We start from the raw sequence: 23,692 nt of genomic DNA on the forward strand, positions 1-23,692 counted from the left end.
TAAAGGGAAATTAAAGGGCTCAGGCAGAAACGTACTCAAAATGACACCTTTCCCCAGACAACAGGCTGTGTAAACTTTGTTAGCAATCGCCTCAGTTGATAAGATACTATTCCTTCAATGATGCTTAGAAGCCGTAACATTTTGTGACTGGGTGAGGAAAATCAAAAGTGCAAAATGGCGGCCAGTGCTCTGACAAAGAGAGAGTGGAGTTTTGGGAACGGTGTGAAAACCATGAATTGTGATCAAGGTTTTGAAAAAAAGTTCCAGTTTTTTGAGAAATGAGTCCAGTCAGTCGGCGGCTTAGAGCAGTCAGTGGAATTTAGCAAGGCCGTGGGAACCCAGGGTGCTGAGGGCGCTGCAGCAGCCCCTGGTGGATAGTTTGTGAACTGCAGGCAATATTAACCCCTTAACTCCCAACCTGAACCGAGCACATTTTCTCCAGCTTTACCCCAATCCAAAAGCTTCTGGAAAAAAGGTGTGAAAATAGCGACAAAACTGAGACGAAAACAAGGATGGAAATGTGAAAAAAGTGAGAAAACATTGACGAAAAAGTGAGAAAAAATTTACAAAAAATGACAAAAATTTGACAAAAAAGTGAGAAAAAATTGACGAAAAATTGAGAAAAAAATTGTCGAAAAAGTGACAAAATAGTGAGAAAACATTGACAAAAAAGTGACAAAAAAATTAACAAAAATGGACAAGAATTTGACCAAAAAATGCGAATAATTTGACGAAAAAGTGACAAAAAAGTCACGAAAATTGGACAAAAATGAGACGACTGCCCAACAAAACAAAAAAAGTGATGAAAAAAAATCTGACGTGAGGAAAAAGATCAGTTTAGTTTTGTAGGTCTTTCAAATGAGGTGTTACACTGGCCTACAGGATTTGGGTAAAGCTGAACTGGAGAAAATGCTCTCGGTTCAGGCGGGAGTTAAGAGGTTAATAAACAGGATTTATGCACAGAAAAAGTATTTGGGGGGTAATTTTTGTCCCTCAGCGCCCCCTAACTAAAATATCTTCCCACGGCTCTGGAAAAAAGTGTCTTATCAATTGAGGAAAAACTGTTAAGAGACTTTTAGCAATAGACAAAGAGTAATACTGTACATTATTAGTAAGCTAATCGTACCACAACGATAGTAAGAATAGTAAGACTTAAAAAAAAGGGTTGTTGGTTTCCTAATTACAGTTTTTTTGTGTGATGGCTTTGACACCGAGGTCTCAAGATTCACATTCTCGATTGAGTAAATTAATAAGAAAAAAAAAGTCATTTTTTTCTGACTTACATGACCAATGTGCCAAAGCAATCAGAAAAACTGTATTTAACCAACGTCTCTCTACGTGCTACTGTAAATAAAACAGCTCCCCCTGCTGGTGACACTTGGAGTCATCACATAAAGCCCTGCAGAGACAGCAGAGGGGAGAGAACTGGATTCACTCATGACACGTCCAAGTTGACAGAGCCGTTTCCCCGTGAAGACAGAGTGGGCGCATGCATGGGGCCCCACATCCACAAGGGGCCCCCACATCCACATCCATCCAGTTCATTCTCCAGTTTTTCTTTTGTAGTTAACTAATGTGCATGTTCAGCGATCATTTGCGGGTTTGGGGATGACTCTGTAAAATAATAAATCATCTAGTAACACATTTGAGTCTTTTTTACCCATTTAGAAATATTTACTTTCACATAAATTGACTTGTTTTAAGATGTATCTGACAGGGGTTATTGATATTTGCCTTGTCTTCCAATGCAAAATTGCCTGACAATGCAGTACAATCAAGTGTCTGTTGCATTTTGAACTTGGAAAGAAAAGATGTACAACTTCCTTCGGGGTCATAATAGTAAAGGTTTAAAAGGGAAACTAAAGAGAGTCTGATATTGTGTGTCAAAACTGTTGAGTATTCTGGGAATAGGGGGACATTGTATAATTAACCAATGAAGATTTTCCATGACGAATAAAAGCATAAAAGCATCAAACACACTGGTCACTATAGTGTGTTGGATGTAATTACCAGTAGTGATCTGGCAGCAGAGTTGTTACATGATACTTTTCTCTACTTTCTAGATTGATTTATCAGAAGTAGGGAAGTGGCTTTCTCGGATTTCCTTGTCAAGCAATGGAGGGCCAAGCCTCCCCAAAGCTACATCCTAACAGGAAGGTCTGGAATTATTCAGAGGAATTTGCAATATTCCAGTATTTCTGCAGTGAATAGATCACCATGTATGTTTGGGGCCAAAGGTTCCCCCGGCGTGTTCGCCTACGGATAGTTTGAGCTAGTTTCCTCGGAAATGGCGGATTTCCATGGTTACATTGAATTTAAGTATTTCACTCTGGATCCTGAACACTGAGTAATTAGTCATATTAATGTCCAGAGGAAATATTATTCTTACTGGGAATTCTATAGAGTTCAGGATCGTGATGTCATCACTAAGCGTCATTGGAATTTGCAGCAATGATAAACTAATGGAGATTTTCAAAAGGTAAAATACTGGAGTTATAGTTCACATGAAAACATTTGGACACTGCAAAAAGTACCTTTCTAAAAACAAGGGAAAAAATCTTCAAATAAGACATTTTGTCTTGTTTGAAGGAAAACATTCTGCCAATGGGGTCAGCATTTTATTCTTGCTAAGAATTATTTTTCCTAGAATATCTTTCTCATCATAAAACAAGAAAGAAACACTAAATTTAAGCAAATAAAAAGCTAGAATTAAGCAAAATGTTCTCAGAAAATGGAATAATTTGAGGAAAACATTCTTATTTAGTGAAACATTGTGGGATATTTTACTTAAATGTTGCTTGATTTAAGTAAAATGTTCTAAATTACAAACATTATTGAGCAAAATGTTCTTAATAAATATGGTTCCATCTGGTTCCATGATGTGGAGCCTGGTGGCCAGAATCACCTGCTGGAGGATTCACCTATTGTACATGTTTTTAGTGATAGACACGGGGAGAACATGCTCCACACAGAAAGGCCCCGTCCTGGTGGGAATCGAACCCGGGACCTTCGAGCTGTGAAGCTGAGGCTCTAACCGCTGTGCCACCGAGCCGCCCACTTTAAAGAATGGAATGTATTATCTCTCTGTGAGAAGCAGTTTTTACATTAAGAGTTGTTTTGATCTTAGTTTTTCTTAAAATAAGAAAAAATGTTCTTTGTCTAAAACTGAAGAAGATTCAAAAAGTTGTTCTTTCTTTATTTGATTAACATGTTTTTTAGCAAATTTATGTGAACAAGAAATGGCTGGATTTTATTTCCTTTTTCCTTTTATTAAGAAAACTTTGCTCGGCAAAACATTATTACTTTTTAGGGAAAAAATAAGAACTTATTTCTTAAAGTAAGACATTTTTTACTTGCTTAGAATCCACTTTTTGCAGTGTACTGAGTTACATGTACGTATTTACCAGCAGTGACTCAGTTGCTCACGGAGCTGTTCCATGACTTTTTAATATTGTTTGTAGCTAGTATTAGTCTATTGAAAATGTTTGCTAGCACCCAAACACATGGCAGAGCTCCATGGTAACAGTGAACATATATTCCCCAACTCTACACTACAAAAAGTAAATATCAAGCATTGGCTTAAATGACTTGAACTGAGGAAATGTATCTTGTTTTGAGCGGTTTTCACTCATTTAGACCTTTTTCCTGATCTGACCTGGATTCTTTTGCTTGTTTGATTTCATTTTTCTTTCCCCATTGGCAGAGAAACCATCTTGAAATAACGGGGAAATGTATTGAAACGAGTCAGAAACCTCTCAGAACGAGTGAAATAATCTAGGACAAATGCCCAACAACATCTTAACTAGTCAAAACAACTACAATTTGGATTATTATGCTCAAATGGAGACATTTAAACTAATCTAGTAAATTACTTTTTGCAGTCTATTGACACGATTCCAAACTCTCAGCGAGTTCTAGTCCGTCCTTCAGCTCGAGTGTCCTCGTAGTGACGGTGAGTGAGTGCCCAGTTCTTTCCCCTCTGCACTAACACTAGTATAATTTACACACAGGTCAACGAAAGCGCCCCCTAATACAACAAACCCCCGTCAAAGAGCGACTGAGTCCGTACAAAGAACCAACAGATGGTGCTGGCAGGAGAGGGCTAATCCAAAAAGGCTTTGTTTGCGTACGGTCGCCGTGGAAACCCCTGTAAAAAGGGTAAACCCCGTGAGCGTCCCGAGCGGGAGTAAAAACCCTGGTCGTTTTGCAGACAGTAGAATGTGCAGATGGAGCGGGGGACAGTGTTCCAGTGCACCAAAAAAGAACATCCACAAGTGTTTTCCCTGATTATTTGATATTACTGACAGAGTATGAGATCCATCATCCGAGCAGACCTTGAAATCGCAGTGAATTCAACAGAGGAAATCAGTCTGCTGGCTCGGTTTGAATCGTTCCAAGGTGGGGGAAGCCGGGGCCGAGTGAACCAGTCGAGAAATGTGATGTTCTCTTATAATTAATCACATTTTGAGTCGTAAAAACAACTGTGTTCAACCTCAATCATCAGCGTTGGTTTTTTAATTCAACACTCGAAGTTTCCACCAGGTGCAGCTTCGGGAAGGAACCCCACCTTAGTATTGAAAGATGTGCTCAATAGGCTTGGAGACCTACTCAGCTATGCTCAGTAGGCATCACTAAGATCGAAGGCATGTAGTTAGAACTTTTTCCAACTTATTTTAATCCCGTTGTATCCAAGGAGCACCAAGCTCGAGCCCTATGATGTAATGGTGTGTCTGTAGAAAGTCAACAGAGCGGCGAACGTGGGACTAGCTCACGGCTCAGCTGTGGGATATTGTGCTTCAGTGACCAGAGCGATGTAAACTTCATCAACGACTCGAAAGACGGCCTTTGCCTGACATCAACGGAGAAGTGGGCGGAATTCTGTCGAGATAAGCGTCCTCTGTGTTTGATGCTGTGTAACCGCTAGCTCTTGTAGCTCATGCTAATCGTTCTGAAGTCCTAGGCTGTATCCGAATGTCCACACTAGTCCCTAACCCCTCATTCACTACTTTTTTTTTTTTTAAATCTGATTTTATTTATTGTTACAAACGTTTATTTTATGAAACAGAACGACTGTTTTGGCACTTTTACAGCCGTTTTATTTGACATTTAAATTAAAATTAAAACTATCATCACAAAAAAAGGAAGAAAAGTCACTCCAGCGTTAGACGTGCCGAAAGTCGGTCAGAGCCCGGTGTGTCCGAAGCACCAGCAGATTGAGTGACTACATCTGCTAAAAGTCGCTAAACTCCGGGAATAATGTATTTCTATTTCTGTGATACAGACCAAACTCAGAGACAGTGGAATATTTATGGATAAATACGAGTCAGATACATTATATTTCACATGGATTTTAAATGAATGACTTGGATTATTCGAGAGGAAGCTGTCGGTCATTTAACAGCTCCAGCTAAAGGTTAGCGGCTAACGTTAGCATCTTTTCACCGTAACTGTTTATATTGAAGTCGTTTATTTATGAGAAACACAAACACACGACTGAAACAGCTGATTTACTTCAGTCGTGTTTAGTTCACAGACCTGTCTCTGTCAGGCTCGTCTCCGACTCTCGCAATGCATTGTGGTCTATATTGACCCGTTTAGTGACCATCGATGCTCACTACTTTTCCAGATGCATTGTAGACTACTTTTTTCTCTCTGGACATTCGGACACCCCTACAAAATGGCCACTATATAGTCACTATATAGGGAATAGTGTGGACATTCGGATACAGCCCTAGTCGGCAATCAAACATATGTGTCACATCAATCTCAGCAGAGTCTTTTAGAATTGACCATGACTGTTCCCCCCCTTCCCCTTAATTTTGTGGAAAAATAGCCCCTAATCCTTCTCCCGAACTACTACTGTTGCACCATGCGTGATTCTGTCATTTCTGATTGGTGACTCGTCATAAGTCCCGCCTCCGAGCTTCATATCCAGACTACTCTCCCATTAGAGGAGAGTAGTCTGGCCAGGCTATACAAAACCCCCCTAACCCAATGACACTGGAACGATCCACAACAGATACATCAGTGCTACATCATCACCTATCGCTCACGGGGCCCGCACGCCCCCGTGTGCAGCCGCAGCGCCCCCTGGCTGTGCAGCGCGCTCAGGGTCCGGTACTCCAGGGGCATGGTGTGGGGGCTGGAGCTGGACGTGTAGCGGTAGGTCAGCTGGTCGTAGTAGTGGTACTTGACCGCAGCTCCGTGGGCGTCCCGGGGGAAAGGCCAGAAGCCGTACAGGTGCAGCTGGGAGCAGAAGCGCGTGGCCAGGGTGTACATGAGCAGCCCGGTGCTGGGGCGCTTTATGGGGACGCGCTTCGTCAGCCAGTACCTTCACGGGAAAGAGAGGTCAAAATGAGAGATGTGTTTCAGATTATTGTTGGTTTGTATTGTGATTATTGCGACAGCTTTTATATTTATTTCTAGATTGTGTGCAACTTCCATGGTTCAATCAGCACACTCTAATCTTGTACTGCGATTGCCTCATGCTGGGCTGAATATTTATTTACTGATTAGAAGTCAGGACATGATTCACGGCCAGCAGGTGGAGCTAATGATCCAATTGACAGAGGAGCGATGTTTCCCTCTAAAATACATCTCATTAACATCAATGGACGGTAGTCAGGGGCGGACTGGGACGGAAAAACAGCCCTGGACTCTGACCAGCCAGGCCCAAATTTGCACAATATACGTACTTCTAAAAATACATATTAACCTCTTAAAATAAAGAGGTTAATATGTACCTTAAATGCACCTTAACCTCTTACCACCCGCCCAAAACCAAATGCATTCTCTCCTCTTTGCCATTGTCGTCACTTTTTATTTTTGTTTTTGTTCACTTTTGTTACTTTGTTGCTTTTTTGATGCATTTTTGTCACTTTTTTGTTGCTGGATTTTTGGTCATTTCTTTGCTGGATTTTTGTCACTTTTTTGCTGGATTTTTGTTATTTTTCTGCTGGATTTTTGTCACTCTTTTGCTGGATTTTTGTCACTTTTTTTGCTGGATTTTTTCATTTTTCTGCTGGATTTTTGTCACTTTTTTTGCTGGATTTTTGTCACTTTTTTTGCTGGATTTTTGTCACTTTTTTTGCTGGATTTTTGTCACTTTTTTGCTGGATTTTTGTCACTTTTTTTGCTGGATTTTTGTCATTTTTTTGCTGGATTTTTGTCACTTTTTTTGCTGGATTTTTGTCACTTTTTCTGCTGGATTTTTGTCACTTTTTTGGTGGATTTTTGTCATTTTTGTCAATTTACATCCTCATTTACTTCTCGTTTTTTGTCGCTATTTTGAAGAAGCTTTTAGATTTGGAGAATTTGGACAAAACATGTTCAGGTGGGAGTTAAGAGGTTAACAAAGTGCATTTTCTCCAGTTCGGCTTTACCCATACCTCATTTGAAAGCTAAGACCTCGCGTTTTTGTCATGTTCGGTATTTTGATGCTTTTCTTCTAAGCGCTTAGATTTGGATAAAGCTTGGTTAAATCGGGGGGTGAGAAGTTAAGGAGGAAAATTGAGAGGCCAGACTTCTGTGCTCTTCCAGAATGGACATATGGCCAGTCCGCCCCTGACGGTAGTAGTTTGATGTGTTAGACTGGCTTGGAATATTTTATGCCCAGAATGAGAAAAGTTTAGAGAATTTGTATATGTACTGCCATCCGCTTTTGTCATCAGTCAAACCAATGTGTCGACATATTTACCCCAAATGTTTAGGAAATAAACACACCCTCCATTAAAAACAGGGATTACCTGAATCAAATGTCATGCCTCGCATCATAAACAATTTGTGAACAACTTACTTTTATGGCTCTAAGGAAATTGGCATGAATTTTTGGATGTCTCCCACCTCTAGTCTGGAGAGAAGATTGTTCTTACATAAGCACAGCACAGTTATAGGTGAGAGTACGAAGAGAACACAATGCAACTGTGAACAAGAGGCTGTGTGAGACAGGCTTTGTGCTCGCTGCTGCTCTGTCCTCAGTAAAACTTATCTAACTCTCCCATTTTGGTCCATTTTCAAAAGCTCGTTTAGCATTTCCAATTTCATTCTCCTCTCAAACGTTCATGGACTCCTGGACGTGGGTAAAATGAGAACGCTGAATCGACCATGGGATTTAATAACCATTAAATTTCATTAAACTATAAAAGGAAAAAATGAAAGCGCTTGTTTTCCAAACTCAGCCCGAGTGCACATGATACAAGGCAGCTCACAGACAGGATGTCAGGTGCAGGCTTGCCTTTTCCTTTCTGCCCGATGATGAGCTCTCATTCTGGGGTAAAAATAGCCCACTGCAGCAGAGGACACTGACAGCCCTCCGCGTGCGAGCAGAAGATTAAATTCAAGCAGTTTCCAAACACTTTAAAGCTCATCTTTCCACTTTATTTATCTGCGCCTTACAACCCGTGCTTAAAAATAACAAAGCAAAAGTATAATACTGTTTTTTTTAATACTAGTGAAATGAAACTGGTTTTGTTCCCTTGTTTGTAATGGAAAAAAAAACAAAGTAATAGAATAGTTTTTATAGATTGAGAGCTCACAGACTAGTTTTTGTATATGTTACTGTGAGTTGTGAAAGTCGTCCCTGTGATGATGTTAGAATGTGTTTTTCGAATGAGTTTGTATCACAACGAAGAGTTAAAACTTTGGCTCCTTCTTGCATTGTCGTTAAAAAAAGTTATTTCCAAATCCATAGAACTTGTATTAGGGATGCACCGATACCGATACCAGTATGGGGCCGATACCATAGGCTTGTACTCATACTCGTACTCACTGATGAGGTCCCGATACCAGAAACCGATACCTCTCAGCTGAGTAGAGAAGTATCAACAAACTGGAGAATAGTTTAGTGTAAACACAATAATCCACATAGAGCTGACTTTATTACAGACTGCGCTCTCTAAACCAGAGTCTGAGCTGGATTTAACCAGAGCTTAATGTTGTTAGCGCTGCAGCGTCTGCAGTGTTTACAACATACAGGCTAACGTCGCTAACTCGCGGCTAGCAGTTTTGGCCATTCTGACGCCGTTTTAAGCCCAGGGGTTTATTCATCTGAAAAACTAACCCAGCGACTAAAAAGTCCTCAGAAAATCCAGATTAAAGACATACAGCATGTTTTTATTGAGGGAAAATGAGCTGCAGCAGAACAATGAAAACGCTGTAGCTACTCGCTAAGTTACTACAAACACACGAGAAAATCTACAGGAGCCGAAGTAAAGACGAAAAGAGACCATTTAAGGAACATCTCAATACTATTGTTAAATAAAAACACATAAATGAATAAAAGCTCAGGCATTGGGAGCTTTAGGACATGGGCTTTTCTGTCTATGATGGACAGAGACATAAAAATAAACTATATTGAATGAAAATAAAAATAGATAAATAAATGGCTTCAGCACAATTCTAAAATAACTGCTCTTAAATGTGTCGCCGACTTTACTTAAGGAAACAAACCAATCTGCTGTGAAAAAAGTAAGAATGTTGAAGAAAATGCCTTGTACTCGTATCGGTATTCGATATCGGCGAGTACTTAAATCAAAGTACTCGTATCGGTTTTAGAGAAAGTGGTATCGGTGCATCCCTAACTTGTATTAACCCAAAAGTGATAAAACTGGAGAGACACTCAGTAAAAGGTCCTATATTATTCCTCATTCTGGAACATCTGGACATCTGAGTGGTGATGGCAGTGGCTCAGTGCAGGACGTACCCCCTGACGGCGTGCAGCAGTCTCAGGGAGGGCACGGCGGTCCGCAGCTCCAGGCCCTGGTCTTGGATGAGCTGCAGGGCCCACTCCACGCGGCCCTCGCCCCCTTTGGCCATGAAGGCGGGGATCCACAGCACGCTGCCCCCCAGGGCCTTCAGCCTCTGGGCAAAGCGCAGCTGCCACTCCTCCGTCTGCAGGTCTCCAAAGGCCCGCTGCACCACCGACGGGTTCATGGTCACCAGGTCTGTCCTGGAGCCCACGTCCTGCGAGAACTCCTCCACAGGGGCCAGATTACACCTGGGCAAAGAACAGTCATCTTCATTTGGGGTATTTTTACATAGATTTTAACATGTTTTAACATTTCTCCTGGTTTTGAGATAGTTCTTCTTAGTGTGTAGAATACAGAGAACTAATGGTTATCTTTAACTTAAGAACTTTTGATTTTAGTTCCTAATCCATAGGCAACAGCAGCAGCAGAACAACATTACACCCTCTTGGTTTAACTATTGCTATTTAAACAAATGGAGGCCTATAAAAGCTTTTCATTGAGTGAAGGAGAACCTCTCACACAGAGCATGGACATTAAATCACTGCTCAACAGACTCATCAGCAGCAAAGACAGACTCGAGTGCTGTGATGATGAGGAGCGCTGACGGATCAAGTGGAAACAATAGGCTTCGTTCACAATCTACAATTTGATTATGTCGTAATTTCAGATGGAAGGAAAGAGCCAGTGATTCTATATGGGAGAGACAAAGGCAACTCTCCAAATATAATATTAGAAAATCATTGTTTGGTAGAGAGAGGACACACAAGCATGTCGTTGTGATCTCGTGGCTGAAAGTCCTTTCTACCAGCACTTGTTTTAGACCCAGTGTGCTTTCAGGGAAGATGTTGAACTTAGTTTCATGGATCGGCCCAGTAATAACAGAAATCTGCTGCACGGCCATGTCTTTTCCAGACACTAAATAATTCCATAAACTAAAGTCATCCTGTCCTGACTGTATGTGCAGTGAGCACATCATTTGAATTAAAATAAGGTTAAAAGCAATAACTGATTTTATGAAAATGTGTATGGAAAATTTGCATAATACAAAAGAAAAACAAGTTGCAGGAACCCTTTTTTTTCTCCCCCAATTAGCCATGAGAGGTTTAATCGTGCCCCTCGCCTTTAACATATTTTACGTTTTATCTTCTTATGCAAGCTCTTATAGTCTTATAGTTTTAAGTTTTGTATAGTTTATTGTTTATCTAAGTTATGTGTCATATGTTTTTTTGTTTTACAATTGATTCCTTGTTGTGAACCTGTTCACTAACAACGGCCAATAAAACAATTCTGATTTAGGCTTGGAACCATAACGAGCCCCATCTAACAGTAAATGTAAATTTTTGAGGTTTTAATTGTGTGGAATTATTAAGATTGCAGTAAAAAGTACCATGGTAATGAATGAAAATGAAACAAGAATCCTGAGGACCACCAAAAATTGGTCTGCGGGCCGCATTTGGCCCCCGGGCCGCACTTTGACATGACTGGTCTATATAGTAAACGTAATGCTTAATTGATTGCATAAGTGGGTATTTTGCACATATTTTGCTCAGTTCTTCTTTTCCAAGAAAGTATTCAACATAGGGCTGCTCGAATACTGAAAAAACAATAATCACGATTATTTTGGCCTTAATTGAAATCACGATTATTATTGTCTTTAAAAAAAGGTCTTTATTTTATTTATATATTTATTAATTAAAAAAACGATGCTGAATATTTTCTGTTTTCTGAACAGTCATAAAAGTACAAATGATTTCAAGTACGCCTTGATTAAGGAGAGGTCTCTGTTTCACACCTGCCCCCTGCTGGCCAGCCCTCACACCTGCACAAGTAAACTGAGCAGCGCGGCCTGATGACATCATCACACAGCGCTGTTTGTTTTTATGTCGGGCAAAAGCATGAGCCGTGGCACGTGAAATGCGGAGGGAGAATAATCCCAGCGGCCTGAAATAACGCAAGTCTGGTTTGCAAAAAATTAAAAATAAAAAATAAAAAAAAAAATGAAAATGATGAGATTATGCTAATTTTGTAATCGTTTAATGTAATAATCGAAATTGTAATTGAATTTCAATTAATTGCACAGCCCTAATTCAATACATTGTAAATATCTAGTTTAAACACCTGTTGTTGTTTTTTACCTGATGACTGATGGGAACAACATTGCACCAGCTGGCCACATGCCTGGTCTTACTCTATGTCCAATTTAAAGAGGGGGTATTCTGCTTTTTTCAGTCCCATAGCACCAGTCTATATCACACTACAATGATGACAAACCTTCTGTTGGTCTGTAAATGCAGTAAATTAGAATAACTGCCTCGTATAAAATGTCTCTCTCAAAATGGCTGTAGTGAATGTCTTGAAATAGGCCTCTGTCTCTTTAAGAACCTCTGAGCCTTTAGACACGCCCCCTCCACACGCTGTCTGTGGCATCAGTGGGGAGGGGGTTCTGCTGAGGAGCAGTGGTTGGTTACTCGGCTGGTGACGAAAGCTCGGAGGCGTCTCCAGGAGGTGGGGGCGTTCCTAGGAGGACTCAGGCAAACCTATCCCTAAAATGGCCGCCATCAGAGTTTTTACAGATTACTCAGAAATACGTGAATGTGCCAAGGCAACACTTCAGCCATGTTTTTAATGAGGGAGTGACAGAATAACATGATGTAACGCTTGAAAAAGTCCATTTTGCATAATACCCCCCCTTTAAATCATTCTCACGACCTGTGCACCACTGAGACTTACACCTATAGGTCTAAGGGATGTTCCAAGGCAACAACTACAGAATTCCCCATTTCCTCTCGGACGTGCGGGCACAGCAGTGACTGATCTGAAGCCCAGCGTGAGGCCCAGTTACCCGGCGACAAAGGAGCGCCCGTCTCGGTTACCTGATGACAAAGGGGTGCCGGTCGATCTCCTCTCCGCACCGGCTGTTGAGCAGGATGCCCGAGTTGCCCACGATGGCGCAGCTGCGGTGGAACTGGCTCTTGAGCGGCGGGGCGGAGGGGAGCAGCCTGTAGAGGGTCTCTGTGATGTGGGTGCTGCTGTGGCGGTCCAGCACGTAGTGGACGGTGTCTCCGGGTCGGACCGCGCCCCGCAGGATCGACAGGTCCCGCAGGGGGTCCAGGAAACGCAGGACGTCCTTCCTGTAAAGCACCCGCATTCAAATGAACCTGTGTGTCGAGTGCAGACGTGTTTTCTGACTGCTCCTGCTTTCCTGCTGCTTCAGTGTCTCGTCTGACTTCTTCTGTTCTCTTGGACTCTGCTCGCTGTCCTCCCAAACCGCTAAACTATGGAATCGATTAACTGGTCTCTCAGCACAATTGATCAGGTTTTTTTCACAAACAAACAACATGCGCCGGTTGTGCTGTACTGAGATCGCCCACTTCTTCTTCTCTGACGGCTTTTTCTGTGTTGTTTTGGACAAATTTCGTCGGAACTAGCTGTGAACTCTGGCCATGTCCTGAAGTTTGAATATGAGGAGGAGATGAGAAAGGTGCAGGGCCGTGTTCAAGCTAGTATGACCGTGTAAATGTAAGTTCATACATTGTAAATAGAAATATGTTTTGTAGTATTTTATAAGATCACTTTTTCGCATTGTAGATTACACGTCATGTAGATTATTATGTTGTGTAAATAACATCAACCTGCCCGGGGGTCCACAGACGGAAATTAGCTCAAGACTATGTCATATTTACATTTGTTAAAGGTTCATTAATATGCATTGTTCCTCCATTATCTCTTAAATAAATAAATAAAATACAACTATTCACAGGTTAGCGTTGCGAGTTAGCTTCAATACATATTCAAGTTAAGCATCTGTAAAATCTGACATTATGTTTCATCAAACCTGCATCGCTTTTCCCACACTGCAAAAAGTGGATTCTAAGCAAGTAAAAAATGTCTTACTTTAAGAAATAAGTTCTTATTTTTTCCCTAAAAAGTAATAATGTTTTGCCGAGCAAAGTTTTCTTCAGAAAAAAAATCTTATTTTAGGAAATAAAATCGAGCCATTTCTTGTTCAGATATATTTGCTAAAAAAAATGCAATTTTTTCTTGTAACAAGAAAGAAAAACTTTTTGAATCTTCTTCAGTTTTGGACAAAGAATATTTTTTCTTATTTTAAGAAAAACTAAGATCAACAACTCTTAATGTAAGAACTGATTCTCACAGATGGATAATACATTCCATTCTTTAAAGTGGGCGGCTCGGTGGCACAGTGGTTAGAGCCTCAGCTTCACAGCTCGAAGGTCCCGGGTTCGATTCCCACCAGGACGGGGCCTTTCTGTGTGGAGCATGTTCTCCCCGTGTCTACCACTAAAAACATGTACAATAGGTGAATCCTCCAGCAGGTGATTCTGACCATCAGCCTGGCTCCACATCATGGAGACGGTCTCCGGGCGCGGCAATACTTTCCTTAAATATTAGTATTTATTAAGAACATTTTGCTCAAAAATCAAGCAACATTTAAGTAAAATATCCACAATTCTTCACTAAACAAAGAATGTTTTCCTTAAATTATTCCATTTTCTGAGGACATTTTGCTTAATTCTAGCTATTTATTTGCTTAAATTTAGTGTTTCTTTCTTGTTTTATGATAAGAAAAATATTCTACAAAAAAGAATTCTTAGCAAGAAAAAAATGCTGACCCCATTGGCAGAATTTTTTCCTTAAAACAAGACAAAATGTCTTATTTTAAGATTTTTTTCCTTGTTTTTAGTTGGGTACTTTTTGCAGTGCACTGCTTCAGTTGGTCTTTGGGAAACTTAAAAAAGGCGCATGCGTCGCGTAAACTTTGGTGATTACGGCCGAAAACAAAGCAGAGCATTTTCCACCATTCGATTGAGCCACCTCTTCGAACAGCTGGTTGTTTGTTTGTATCCGAGCAATGAACCGGAAGTGCTTCTGGGCCGAGACTTTCCTGTCCTAAACCCTCAACACTTTCCCTTCAAGGCCGAGCCATGGAGCTAAATCAGATGAGGACTGATGTCTCCGGCTCTGACTTAGCTTAAGTCACTGTTAGCACTGAGTTTGCAGCGCTATCATCGAATGTAGTGACAAATAAAGCCTGCCTCCCTGAACGTATTTCACACTGTTTTTGCTTAATTAAAGAGACTGGATCTGTAGATTGAGGGAGTGAAACTGATGAAATATGGCTAATAAAGAGCTGAAAGTCAATAATAGGAAACTTATCTTAATGGAGGCAATTTGTGCACCGAAGGGAACAAAGTTATACCATGGTGTGAGCCTATTTAAACCTGCTCATGTAGCGATAGTGCCATTTGCTTCCAGAGACTTGAAGCTTGAAGTTCTGACCTGATGAGGTTGGCCAGGGTGAGGTTGAAGGTCCAGTTCCCCGTCTGGCTGAAGTGCTCACTGAGTCCTTTAGAGCTGTTGACCTCTGACCCTGAAGGAGGTCGCGGGGTCGGGGCAACTCGCACAGGGGCTGGTCTGAGGAGGCAACAAACAGCTTTAATAATAAGCAAAGGACTGCATGAAACACTGCATTATAATGGGTCGGCTCAATCTTTACTTCTGACTCCATAGCAAGATAAAACCGACAAACAGGAAACGATCAGATGTAGCGACGTGTGGGAAGTCTGAAGAAGCAGATGACCCTGATGTCCTCCTCAGAGCTCCGTGCTCCATCACACAGGGAGCCGCCAACAGAAATGTCCAGGGAGCTAAACTGTGTCTCCTGAGCTGGAACAGGACCTAGATCAGGCCTTGTAGAAAATGAACTGAAGCGTACTTTAAAAAGAGACCAAGTGTACTGCAAAAAGTAAATATCAAGCATTGATAAATGACTTGAATTGGGTAAACGTGTCCTGTTTTTGTCGTTTTTCACTCATTTAGACACTTTTCCTGATCGGACCGAGTTTCCTTTGCTTGTTTGAGGACATTTCAGACCAGTTCTAGGGTAAATCTCGCTTGAAATAAGAAAGTAAAATTGCCAATGAGACAAGACCAACTTTCTTACCCCATTGGCAAAGAAAATGACCTGAAATAAGGACGAAATGTATCGAAACGAGTCAGAAACATCTCAGAACAAGTGAAATAATCTGGGACGAACGCCCAACAACTTCTTAACTAGTCAAAACAACTCAAATGTGGATTATTTTGCTGAAATTGAGATGTTTATACTGATCTAGTTCATTACTTTTTGCAGTGTGTACAACCATTCTTTTTTAGATCGAATGCACCAGCTTTGTGTATCGGCCGAATCAATGTTGTTGTTTTATCTTGTATTTTACGGCCATTGCAAATTAGTCCTTGCTTTTAGTGTTGCAGTGTGTTACGTGTTAATTGTACACACTCGTCGCTCCACACAGAAAGGCCCCGTCCAGGTGGGAATCAAACCTGGGACCTTCTAGCTGTGAGGCACGAGCGCTAACCTGCAGCCCTTACTGAAAAATGTGTGGCCCCCTCTGGTTTGAAGTGAACACAAAAACATGTGCATGAATCAAAACAAATTGAAATAGTGACCAATGCTTAGAGAAAAAAAGTGTCCTACATGTGATCCCATCCCTCACTTTCTCTGCCGCTGAAACTCTGATTCATGCCTTCATCACATCCAGAATTGACGACTGCAACAGCGCCCTCTACGGCTCACCATCCAAAACCCTCCATAAACTCCAGTACATCCAGAACTCCGCTGCCCGCCTCCTCACGCACACTCGCTCCCATGAACGCATCACCCCTGTCCTTCAGAACCTCCACTGGCTCCCCGTCCCTCACATCCAGTTCCAGGTCCTCCTCATCACTTTTAAAGCCCTCCATAATCTGGCCCCTCCAGACCTCACCGACCTCCTCCACCATCACACTCCATCTCGCTCCCTCCGCTCCTCCAACGCCGACCTTCTGTCCCTCCCCTGTAAGACCAAGCGCCGAACCTGGGGCGACAGAGCCTTCTCCATCGACCTCCCCACCTTCAAGAGAGAACTCAAAACCCACCTCTTTAAAAAGGCTTTTAATGTCGAGTAACTGCCCTCTGTTTTAATGTGCTCATTTTATGTGTGTTTTATTCTTGTTTTCTGTAAAGCGTCGTTGAGTGTCTTGAAAAGCGCTATACAAATAAAATGTATTATTATTATTATTATTATTATTAGTTCAAATTCAAACTAGTCCGTTTGTTTGTGTTGCTATTTTGATAATGAATTCCACAGGTATTAACTTGTCGTGGTCATACCGCCTTTGCTCTGCCCAATCCCGTCAGACCTTGGAAGCTCAGCAGGGAAGGGCCTGGTCGGTGCTTGGATGGGAGACCGTTTGGTAACACCAGGAAGCCTAGCGAATGTAGTGAGTGAGTGGTTGGTGGTGGTCGGAAGGGCCGATGGCGCAGACTGGTTGCCTCGCTTCCGTCAGTCTACCCCAGGGCAGCTGTGGCTACAATAGTAGCTTACCACCACCAAGTATGGAGTGAATGAATAATGCAATGTAAAGCGTCTTTGAGTGTCCAGAAAACCAATATATAAAACCAATGCATTATTATTCATTATTATTAGAGCACCTTATAGCCTACATCTAAATCTACTGCTACTCGTGCTTCTATCACTTTATCATCACCTTTCAGTCCAAGAATTCCCCGAGCACCATCACATAACTGTCATTATAAAAAGCATCATTCTCATGTTCCCTCTTACCTGTGTGGTTTGGGGGTGAGGCTCTTCTGGGCATGTCCGGTGCTTCTGGAAACAGATTCACATTGAGTTAGCCTGAGCGCCGCTGAAAGACGATCCTCACTCTAAACGGCGCCCGCTGGTTCAGTGGAGCGTTTATCTGCGCGTTTTCAGCTGGCGCGTCTGCTGAGGGGCCATCAGCTCACGTAACCAGGGGAAACGGAGCCGTAATGGGGCCCATTAGACTGAAGAGGAGACGCGAGGGCTCTCACAGTCTGAGCAGTGCGGGAGGCAGACGCTTATTGAAGTAAATATGGCAGATTTTGGGGTAATGTTTGGAGGAGACACTTAGTGGTTTAAAAAAAAAAAAAAAAAGCTGCAAATGAGGACACAGCTTTTGGGACTCTTCCTTTGATCATCATGAAAATAGATACGATTCGCTCTCTTCACACTGGAGTATTGAGCCTGGCCCTGATTTCATGTGTTTTGGGTTTCTAGATTCTAACGATTAACCTCCAGCGCACCTTTATGAGCTTTAACCTGCTGAAGGCCTGCACGAGCACTAGTTAGGACTGGGTTGGTGAGCAGTGTTCATTTTGACGACATATTCTAAATTTAGTCCGAAAAATGGTGCACTTTTGGTCTAGTTTGAGTCGTCCAGTCACACTATTTGTGCTCAAAGAGTGAGATCAGCATGACAGCCCTGGGTTTATACAGGCAGACGCGATTTCATCCAATTTAATGTTTTTTGAATCCCATTTTAATGCCCAAATACTATATTTTAGACACACAAGGGGCAAATTAAAAAGAAAAAAAAAAGAAAAAACAGAGAAAAGAGAATTGGACAAAACAAGCACATTTTAACCCTTTAACCCAGGGGTGTCCAAACTTTTTTCATGGGGGGCCACATATTGGAGCTACACGGGATAAAGGGCCATGGGTCGGTGGTTAGTTCCACGAAACCTTCGAGTAGCAGAGGTTTAAATTGTGCCTCATGCCTTTATTTATGCTCAAAACCTTAATGCCAGCTCTGCCTCACAATAACATGCTAGTTGTTAGGTTAGAATTGTGTAGAATTATTACATATTAAATAAAAAGGTACCTGTCTGGTCACGACCAAAGATGTTGTTAGCATTTGGCCTGTCCCAGTGTGTTCCTATAGCTCCAAACGGGGGTGAAATTGGAAGCTACCACGCTCTTCCACGGGCACAAAGACCAGACAGGTACGGATCAACTCGTCTAAGCTCAGGTAAGAACATATCTCAGAATGGAAAAAAGGTGACCTAATCCTTTAACCAAGCACATTTTCTCCAGTTTTACCCAGACCTGCAAAACTCATCTTCTTTGTTTTTTAGCTATAGTTGTTTTTTGTTGTTTTTCTTATCATGGTTGTGTTGTTTTTTTGTCACTGTTTTGTCCCGTTGTGTTCATGTTTTCATTGCTTTTTTATAGCGTTTTGGACAGATTGTGTTATTTTTGATGTAATGTAACTGGTTAAGCCACAAAATGTGACCAAAACATGTCAAAAACGCAACCAAAAAGGACGAAAACTTGACCATCACAATGAGGAAGAAGCTTAGACGGGTTTTGTAGCTCTTCAAATGAGGGGTTGCTCTGGGCTGCAAACTCCAGTCCAGACACTTTTAGATTTGGGTAAAGCAGAACTAGAGAAAATGGTGCATGTTTTCGAGCAGTGGTTCTTAACTGGTGGATCATTTTTGAGGAAAGACAATATTTTACATTGTATAACAGCTGATAACACTGGATCTTTTGACATTGCAGAAGCTCGTTGGAAACTCCATGAAGCGAATGTGCGGCTGCAATCAAAGCTAAAGGCCGTCTAATGTCAGAGCGTGTGATCTTTTTTTTGTGGTGACTTTCTTTGGTCTGGCAGGGCGTTTGGTTTCTCTTCTTCGTAGAGATTTTGAATCGAAATGATCTGAGGCACTTTCAAGCCGTGTCACTGGAAGTTCAGACGTTTTTACTCCCTTCTTTTCGGTATTAGTTCATCTTCATTAGTCGACAAACATATCTGGAATTTTCGGTCTCAGTTTTAGTCTCATTAACTACTTTAAATGTATGTTTAGTCTAATATTAGCCTGCATGACCCACTGTTGTTTGACTGGTAGAGACTCTAGAGACGTTATGTTGATTTACATAAAGTGTGGTTAACTGATCACACACACATCCTATGGTTTAAACCCTGAGTGTGGGGCTGGTTCTGCTTTCTGAATGGATGAAACCCCCAAAACAAATGTAGACATGAGACTCAGCTGTTGGAGTCGGGTGCTCCTTTGTGGGTGTGTTGCTTCCCCCTCTCCTCCCCCTCTCTGGTATAATGTATGGCGTATCGCGTTGCTGCTGTAATGAGACTCACCGCCTGGTCCTCGGAGACCCGGGCAGCTCCGTCTCAACAGCTGCCGTTGCTGCACTCGCGGCCCTTGATCACATTTACACCCAGTCCTCCTATAGTCCTGGTTTAGTCCTACCTATAACTTAGTCCTGGGTTAGTTCTAGATTAATACTTGATTTAAACCTGAACTGGTTTTGGGCCTGGATTACAGTAGGTTTAGTATAGGGCTGGGTAGCTTTCCATTTTCTTTTGATACCATGCTACGATAACTTACGGTGCCGGTACCAGAACGATACATTTCCTGGCGATATTATCATATATATATATATAATAAAACTAACTCCAAGGCTGAGACTTGTTTTGAGAACCAATAAGAGCTGAGCGATACTGATGAAAATGAATACCTTGTTTTTCCACTTTCTTTCATATTTCCCCCCCCCCCATTTTATCACAAATTCCCCTCATTTTTTTTGCAATTTTTTCCCCATTTTATCTTTTTTTTTTTCTTTCTGATTTTTCCACAATTTTCCCCCAGTGTATTCTCCATTTGCCCCTAGTTTTTCCCATAATGTTTTAATGTTTAATGTTCATTTTTCATAATTCCCCCTGATTTTCCCCCCAACTTCTGCACATTTTTCCTTTTTTTTTTCTTTTTTTTCAATTTTACCCTAATTTTTTACTTACTTTCCCCCCCACAGATTTTTCCACAATTTTTCCCCAACTTAAAATTCTCAATTTTCCCTATTTTTTCTTCTTTTTTCTCTCTCTTTTTTCCCTAATTTTCTCCCAATTTTTCCCACTTTCTTAATAATTTCCCCTGATTTTTCCCCCAACTTCTGCCCCATTCTATCACATTTTCCCTTTTTTTTCAATTTTACCCTAATTTTTCACTCAGCCATGTCCTAATGTGTAGAATGAGCTCAGACCTGTTCACCACAACTGCCTCTAAAATCCTGTCACTCACAAAGGTGTTCATTCGGGTCAGAAGTGCCGTCATGCACGAGCTTAATATAGAAGGTGCAGCTACACACATGACCTGAGGTGGCAGTAGTGAGTATAAAACAGCCAACTTGCATCTAACCCCTTTAAGTCTTCTTTTTGACACAATTTGCTAAAAAAACAAACAATTGCTTACGATTTATGCTGAACCTCTTAACCCCCCGCCTGAACCAAGCACAGTTTCTCCAGTTTGGCTTTAACCAAATCTAAAAGCTTCTTGAAAAAAAAAAAAAGCATCAAAAAAAGCAATGACAAAGACAAAAAAAAAAAAAGAGAGAGAAAAACCCGCCGAAAATGCTTCAAACTGCGGCGACAACGTGACAAAAAGGTCTTAGCTTTCAAAAGATGTGCCACCATGGCCTATAGGCTGCATGCTCCAGTCGAGACGCGTTTAGATTTGGTTAAAACAGAACTAGAGAAAATGTGCTCAGTTAAGACGGGGGATCTAAGAATGGATCTTTTTCCTCACGTCATCAGATTTTTTTTCCATTTTTTTGAGAGGGGTTTTCAACTCATTTTTGTAAATTTATTGTCATTTTTTGTCCCATTTTTTGTCACTTTTTTGTCAATTTTTTTTAATAATTTTTTGTCATTTTTTGTCCATTTTTTTTGTCATTTTTTGTCTTTTTTTCACATCTTCATCATTGTTTTCATCTCAGTTTTGTTACTATTTTCACACCTTTTTTCCAGAAGCTTTTGGATTGGGGTAAAGCCAAACTGGAGAAAATGTGCTCGGCTCAGGTGGGAGTTAATGGGTTAAATAAATAGGAAATAAGCAAAGAAATAGCGTTTCGGGGGGCAATCTTGTCTCTCAGCAACCCCTAGCCAAAATATCTTCCCACGGCCCTGTGCAATAATATCGTTATCACGATATTGCACCGCCGTATCGCACATCGCAAGTTACTTCAACATCGTTCAGCCCAAGCTCAAGCTCTGGTTTAGTTTCTGGACTCATTTTTGGTCCCACTTCAGTCCTATTTCAGTCACTGCACCCGCAACTAAAAGGCTTTTTGCAAAATACTCGTAAAAAGGCCACACTCTTCAAGGCCGTGGGAACCCAGGGTGCTGAGGGCGCTGCAGCACCCCCTGGTGGATAGTTTGTGAAATGCAGGCAATATCAACCCCTTAACTCCCACCTGAACCGAGCACATTTTCTCCAGCTTTACCCCAATCCAAAAGCTTCTGGAAAAAAAGTGTGAAAATAGCGACAAAACTGAGACGAAAACAAGGATGGAAATGTGAAAAAAGTGAGAAAAATTTGACGAAAAATTGAGAAAAATTTGACAAAAAATTGAGAAAAAATGTGAGTAATTTGACGAAAAAGTGACAAAAAATTTACAAAAATTGACAAAAATTTGACAAAAAAGTGAGAAAAATTTGACGAAAAATTGAGGAAAAAAAGGACGAAAAAGTGATAAGAATTTGACCAAAAAAATGCGAATAATTTGACGAAAAAGTGACAAAAAAGTCCCGAAAATTCGACAAAAATGAGACGACTGCCTAACAAAAAAAGTGATTAAAAAAAATCTAATGTGAGGGGGAAAAAAATCCATTTAGTTTTGTAGATCTTTCAAATGAGGCGTTACACTGGCCAACAGGATTTGGGTAAAGCTGAACTGGAGAAAATGCTCTCGGTTCAGGCGGGAGTTAAGAGGTTAAAAAATAGGATTAATGCACAGAAAAAGTATTTTGGGGGTACATTTTGTCCCTCGGCGCCCCCTAACTAAAACATCTTCCCACGGCTCTGCGCGCTTGTCCGGGCTGATAATGAACTCTTCCCAAACTCTGAGTGTTTACATCCCGGCCCTGCGGCGGCGGCGGCGGCATGGACACAATGGTCATTATCAAACCCCCCCCACACACACACACACACGCACACGGAGAGCCTAATAACTACGGGGGTGCACTCACGTGGGCTCTCGTTCCACTTGTGCGATATCATCCACGATCAGGAGCAGCACGAGCAGCGCGATGAGGGCGAAGAGGAGCGCGCGAGGCACCGGCGGCATGGTGGACCTGGGGGGGGGGAGATGGATATGGGACACCACACCACACCACACCACACTGCCCCTGGCTCCCTGCAGCAGCAGCAGCAGCAGCTTCTGTCCCGGGCGAGCTCACGGCCACTTCCCCCGCACGCGCTGTCCCGGTGAACAGCAGCCTCTTCTACATGTCCTCCCCCCGCTGTCTGCGGTAAATCAAGCTCCCACCTCACCGCTGTGTCCGAGTCCAGTCCTCTCTTTGTCCCCCCCCCCTCACTCACTCAGACGGGCCGCTCTCCTTTTGTCCGTCTGCGCGCCGCCTCCGGTCTCCGCTCCCCCCGCAGCAGCTGCATCCCCACTGCTGTATTCCCCGGTTCAACTTTGAGCGCGTGCCTGTCAAATATGGCGCACACGCACGCAGTCTTAAAGGCGCAGACACGCAGTCCTCCTTCGTCTACCGCCCCCCCTCCTGATACTCAACCCCGTTTACACCAGTGTTCATTTCGTCGACTAAAATATTTAGTCTTAATTTTAATCAAAGTGATATTTTTGTGACTAAAATTGGACTAAAACTAAATTAAAAGTTTCTCATGAGACTAAAACTATGACTAAAATGAGACTAAATAAAAATGAAAAGGAGAGACTAAAATCATCCAAACTTCTATTGAGCGTCTGAAAGAGCCTCAGATCATGTAAATTCTCTGCCAAAGGATCAGCTCTGAGCTTTGTTCATGTGGAGCAGAAACATGAAGCAGAGGAACAACATTAAATATGATTAGAATAATAATATAATATTATCAATGCAAAATCGACTAAATTAGTCTTAAATTTAGTCGACTAAAACTAGACTAAAATTGAAGAGATTTTTTCGACTAAATCTTTACTAAAATTAAATTACATTTTAGTCAAAAGACTAAAACAAAAACTAAATTAAAATATGTTGTCAAAATTACCACTGGTTTACAGAATATTTGGTATCACTTTATTTGACACTACCTTGATACATTG

The 23,692-nt window shown here is 41.6% G+C and overlaps 1 protein-coding gene across 1 annotated transcript; it reads right to left on the reverse strand.

Moving 5' to 3' along the window:
• Positions 1-6,042: 6,042 nt before the first annotated feature.
• On the reverse strand, positions 6,043-22,756 carry st8sia2 (ST8 alpha-N-acetyl-neuraminide alpha-2,8-sialyltransferase 2; the record flags this gene model as incomplete). Its single annotated transcript, XM_079567596.1, has 6 exons — positions 22,614-22,756; positions 17,375-17,419; positions 15,048-15,182; positions 12,620-12,877; positions 9,701-9,994; positions 6,043-6,331 (listed from the first exon to the last, which is right to left on the reverse strand). The coding sequence occupies exons 1-6, from the start codon at positions 22,709-22,711 to the stop codon at positions 6,043-6,045; spliced, it is 1,119 nt and encodes a 372-aa protein (XP_079423722.1). The 5' UTR covers positions 22,712-22,756.
• Positions 22,757-23,692: the final 936 nt, after the last annotated feature.

This window comes from Gobius niger (assembly GCF_951799975.1).
Source record: "Gobius niger genome assembly, chromosome: 12".
In the NCBI taxonomy this organism is placed as follows: Eukaryota; Metazoa; Chordata; class Actinopteri; order Gobiiformes; family Gobiidae; genus Gobius; species Gobius niger.